Source organism: Alosa pseudoharengus, unplaced genomic scaffold, assembly GCF_046254945.1.
Source record: "Alosa pseudoharengus isolate Yale_2024_CS ecotype anadromous, Long Island Sound unplaced genomic scaffold, YU_APseudo_1.1 YU_APseudo_1.1_scf_9, whole genome shotgun sequence".
NCBI classification, from domain to species: Eukaryota; Metazoa; Chordata; class Actinopteri; order Clupeiformes; family Clupeidae; genus Alosa; species Alosa pseudoharengus.
This window is the reverse complement of record NW_027468881.1, coordinates 27,079,249-27,084,596: the sequence shown is the minus strand read 5'-3', so window position 1 is coordinate 27,084,596 and position 5,348 is coordinate 27,079,249. Positions and strand designations below refer to the sequence as shown.

Below are 5,348 nucleotides of genomic sequence, written 5' to 3'. Positions count from 1 at the left end.
GTGCGTGTGTGTGTCTAGGACCTGGACTTCAGCACACGGAGCTCCTTCTGTGCGTAGAGGCTGTCCAGCTGGTGTAAGTTCCTCCTCAGCTTGAGCATCCGTCCCTCTCCACCACTCCCCATCAGTGCCCCGTCCTGCTCGTCCACACACTCATCATCCCTAACACACACGGACAGAAGGAGAAAGAGAGGGAAGCAGGGGGGGAGGGAGAGAGGGAGGAAAAGAGAGATAGAGAGAGGGAGAGAGAGAGGGAGGAAAAGAGTGATAGAGGGATGGGGGGAGTGAGAGCGGGAAAGAAAAAGGGAGGCAGGGAGGGAGGGAGAGAGGGAGGGAGAGAGAGGAAAAGAGAGATAGAGAAAGAGAGAGGGAAAGAGAGATGGTAAGGGAGAGAGAGGGAGGGAGGGAGAGAGAGGAACAAAGAGAGGGATAGGGGAGTGAGAGAGGGAAAGAGGGAGGAAGGGAGTGGGGGAGAGAGAGAGGGAGTGAGAGAGAAAATGATAGGGAGGAGGGGGTGGGGGACAGAGAGAGGGAAGGAGAGGGAGGGAGAGAGGGAGGGAGGGAGAGGGAGGAAGAGGGATGAGGGAGTGGGGGAGAGAGAGGGAAGAGTGAAGGGTGAGGAGGCAGACAGACAGGATGAATGAAAGAAAAAAAAACAGAAAGAACGAATAAAAATGAAAGAAATGGCAGTCGATGTGTGCTGTGGTGTCCCACAGTAGGCTTTACTTGGGCAGGCAGCCCAGGTATATCAGCTGACCCATTTTCACAGTTTTTAACATTCCATTTCCTCTGAGAATACACCGCCATCTGCTCATCACTAAACTATACAGCGGGGAAAATAAGTATTGGACACATCAACATTTTTTTCAGTAAGTATACTTCCAATGAGGCTATTTGCATGAAATTTTCACCAGACACCAGACGTGTAATAAAGTGGAATGACACAGGAAAAAAGTATTGAACACGCCTGCTGAAATTTCTTAAATACTTTGTGGAAAAGCCTTTATTCGTGATGACAGCTTCAAGGCATTTTCTGTATGACGAAACTAATCAGTCACAGTATTCTGGTGTGAGTTTGGCCCATTCTTTTAAACAGATAGTCCTTTAATATTGAATATTTCAGGGGTCCCTCTTGTGAATCCTGATCTTTAGTTAACTTCCAAAACTGTTCAATTGAATTGAAGTCCGGGCCTTGATTTCCTTTCTCTGAAACCAATTGAGAGCTTCCTTTGCTGAATAGTTTGGATCATGTCCTGCTGGAAGGTCTAGCCATGTCTTATCCTCATCATCCTGGTGGAAGTAAAGATTCTCCCAGAACAAAATGACTCCATTCATCATTCCTTCAACTGTATGAAGTCTGCTAGTGCCATGAGATGCAAAACAGCCCACACCATGATTCCACCACCTCCAAACCTCACTGTTGGTATGGTATGTTTAGGGTGATGCACAGTGCCATTTCTCCTCCAAATATGGTGTGTAGTATGACATCTGAAAAGTTAAATTTTGCTCTTGCCTGACTAGAATACATTCTCTAATTATTTCATAGGATTGTTCAAATGTTGTGTAGCAAACTTTCAACAAGCTTTGACATGTTTTTCTTCAGCAATAGAGTCATGCGGGATGAGCGTGCATAGAGGCCATGGCGGTGGAGTGCATTACCTATCATTTTCTCTGTAACAATTGTACCTGCTGCCTTCAAATCTTTCTGGAGCTTTCTCAGAGTGGTCCTTGGCTCTTCTGACTATCCTTCTGACTTCCTGGTCAGAAATCTTGCAAGGAGACCCTGTGCATGGCCAGTTGATGATGCAGTGATGTTTCTTCCACTTGCAGATAATGGCTCCAATATTGCTTGCTGGATGATTCTGAAGCTTTGAAGTGCATCTGTAACCAGTTCCATTGATATGTTTTGCAACAATAAGGTTGAAAAGGTCTTGGGAGAGCTCTTTGCCTTTACCCATCATGAAATGTTTCTTGTGTGACACCTTGGTAATAAAAAACCTTTTTATAGCCCACCAGTATGTACTAACCCATCTTATATCAATTTGCACAGACAGGAGGGACAATTTCTCTAACTACTTATAGATTCCAGTTTGTTCCTTGTCATTCCTCGCCTTTGTGTACTGCTTTTTCTTAGCGTGTTCAATACTTTTTCCCTGGGCCATTCCACTTTTTTACTCATAACACTACTTTTAGGCATTAATGTTTGGATTTTTATATATGTGTGGATTACCTAAGTTAATACTAATGTCCGGTGAAAATATAATGCGAATAGCCTCACTGGAAGTATACTTACTGAAAAAAATGTTGACGTGTTCAATACTTATTTTCCCCGCTGTATCTAACCAGGATTTCGACACTAGGAAAGAGTACTTCTGCTGATACCATACTGTGGCTCACGCCTGCACCGCTTAGCAGGGAGACTGAACTATATAATCAGGATTTCTGCACTGGGAGAGCACCTTTACTGATACCATACCCCACCTCCCTTTCTTGGCACACTGAAGCATTAAGATTTCCTTCACTAACCACAGGTGACCAATGGTTAAAAAACAACCATTACACCACTATCCCTCCACTAGCATGACATGGCAGTGCACAAAGCCATGTTGAAGTGATTTTGGTATGGAAAGAACATGACTGGCTTGCAGAGAACAGGGTTCTCTACATCATCTAATACCTTTGGGATGAAGTAGAACAGACTTTGTGAGCCAGGTCTTCTTGTCCAAGATCATTGCCTAACCACACAAATACTCTTCTAAATGAATGGGCTAAACATTTAATAGACACTCTTATGGAAATCCTTGCCAAAAGAGTGGAAGCTGTCCCAGCTGGAACAGGGGGGAACAACTCCATATCAATACCTATGGATTTAGAATGGGATGTCATTGAAGTTCCTGTGGGTGTGATGGCAGACGTCCCAATACTTTTGTCTATATAGTCTACTTCACTCTCACAGCAGAGTGCGGGTCAAATCAGGCCGTGTGTGTTGGTGAGCTCAGCTTTAATCACTAGTGGTGCTGGATGTCCTCCTACTCAGTAATGTGACAAGAGAGGGGATACACACAGCACAGACAGGGTGGAAGAGCTGTGGTAACAAGGCCAACATGGTCAACATGAGAGCGCAGAGAAACATCACCAGGACTACCACTACCATCCTGATGCTGAATTAAAACTCAGCAGATATCCATGGAAATACTACCATTAGAATCCTGATGCTGAATTAAAACTCTGCAGATATCCACGGAAATACTACCATTAGAATCCTGATGCTGAATTAAAACTCACCAAATATCCAGGGAGCAGACAGAGCTTAGAGGCAGCAAATGATGTACAGACTGTTGGTATTTTACTGTTCACTGTTATCTAACATATCATCCAACCCTGCGTCTGTTTCTCTGCCTGTGCAGTACTTTACTGTTCACTGTTATCTAACATATCATCCAACCCTGCGTCTGTTTCTCTGCCTGTGCAGTACTTTACTGTTCACTGTTATTTAATATCAGACAACCCCGTGTCTCTTTTTCTGCCCGTGCAGGCTGCTAGTACTTAACTGTTTACTGTTACCTAACATATCATCCAACGCTCTGGCTGTTTCTCTGTGCAGACTGCATAATCTGGAAGTACTGTTCTGCGAAAACCAAATAAATGTCTTTGCACAGACTCTGCAAGAAACAAATAATGTTTTTTTTTTTTTAAAGAAATACGGTGTTTCATATTGGTAAATAAAAAATACTTATTTTTTTGCCTGCATTTCAGTTTGATGAAAGCGTTTATTACTGTGCATTTCTCCTAAAAGCGTGCAAATACAAGGTTAATCTAAGACTTAAGTCACTGCTGGTGGACCGACGTTAGCAGGCGGCTGGGGCACTGACTGGGTAAGGGGGCATGAAGGACATCCACACATTGTACACCTACCAGTTTGAAGATCTATCGGACTGTGGAGACAGTCTCCCCTCTGTCCCCTCTACGAAGGCTCCCTTGTCTTTGCTGGTCTCCTCCTCTGGAAAAGAAACTGTACTGTAAGACCACCTTCATTAGGGCTGGTGCATATTACAGTACTTTGATAACTAGAAATATTAACGTTACCTTCCTTAATGGTAATGTCTCAGTCACTTCACTCCCTGATAAACTCACCGTCTGTCTCCTCGTCTGTCCAGGTATGAGTGTGAGTGTGTGTTTGGCCTGGAGGCGCATCCTCCTCGAACGGGTCCTCATTTTCGAACGGGTTCTCTTCCACAGTCAAGTCCATAACGCTGACCTAACTCACAAGGGAACGCAGTTGAGGAGCAATGCACCTGTCAAGATTAGCCACAGATGTAGCGTTACGTTTGCTTGTTAACGTCAGTGAAACAGACTAGCTGCTACGTGTAAGTTACCATTACAATGCCTCATGTAACATTGCTTGGGTCTTGAAATGTTAACCGAATACAAACTTGGAAAAACACATTGCCGTTAAACACATAGTGCTAGCCTAAATTAGCTATTGTTAGCATAATGTTTTTAACCCTGAATTGAAGTTTCTGAATTGTAGGTTCATTAATCCACTGAAGAAAAAAGTGTCTGAAGCTCAGTTAAAGCGACAGGTTAAAGGAAATCATACGAAACATTGAAATGTATGATACAAAACATACCAGAAAAGTATAACTAGATGTTAGGGTTCTTCCTGTTTAGTCTTGTTTTCACCTTTGCTGTCTATGGTTTTCACGCGCCACTGTTTCATGCGTTGCCATGGCTACCAGTTGGGAGTTTGAGAAGGTGGGAGGGGAGGGGCGCTGCCTCTTCCGCGCCTGCATGACTGCGCCTAACTAATTGGCAACATTTCACATTGGGCTATACAGTTAAAATGTAACCACACAAAATTCTCTTTTTGGTAGACCTACCTCGGAATCTTTTTGTTATCATTTTACTAGGCTAAGCGTTATGTTAGTTAGACACGAGCTTTTCAGGCTTCATGACTTCAACAATAGGCTATGGCTCCATCTTTGGTCTGTTATTCTTGGAAAAAGATGTGTGATTTGCACAGTTCATGTAGGCCTAGGCTAGGCAAGGCAGCCTATAACCATCATTTTTACCAAAAAAATATTATATATAATAATAGGCTAATGGTGTAGCCTTGCAGGTGAAACCACAGCCTGTCATTGGATGGAATAGGTTAGCATTCAAACTGAAAAAGAATTGAATGATGAGTGACTGCTCTAATGCTTTTTTCACTGTATTGGGCTATTGGCCCTAGGTAAGCTAGCGTTGAAAAGAGCACCATGATTAGGATGTTTTGCATTTTACCAACCTCCACTTTGATTTACACTTTCACTTTCACAACATTTGCAAAACATTTGAAAAAGATTTGCAAT

General features: G+C 43.2%; 1 protein-coding gene across 1 annotated transcript in view; it reads right to left on the bottom strand.

The window, feature by feature from the left end:
- cfap74 (cilia and flagella associated protein 74) overlaps nucleotides 1-4,259 on the bottom strand; it is an 87,173-nt gene extending 82,914 nt beyond the window's left edge. The window contains exons 1-3 of the mRNA XM_076277258.1: nucleotides 4,132-4,259; nucleotides 3,913-3,997; nucleotides 22-159 (exon numbers count right to left, since the gene is read on the bottom strand). Coding sequence (XP_076133373.1) covers nucleotides 22-159; nucleotides 3,913-3,997; nucleotides 4,132-4,246 — 338 coding nt within the window. The 5' untranslated portion in view covers nucleotides 4,247-4,259. The remainder of the gene's footprint in view (nucleotides 1-21; nucleotides 160-3,912; nucleotides 3,998-4,131) is intronic.
- Nucleotides 4,260-5,348: the final 1,089 nt, after the last annotated feature.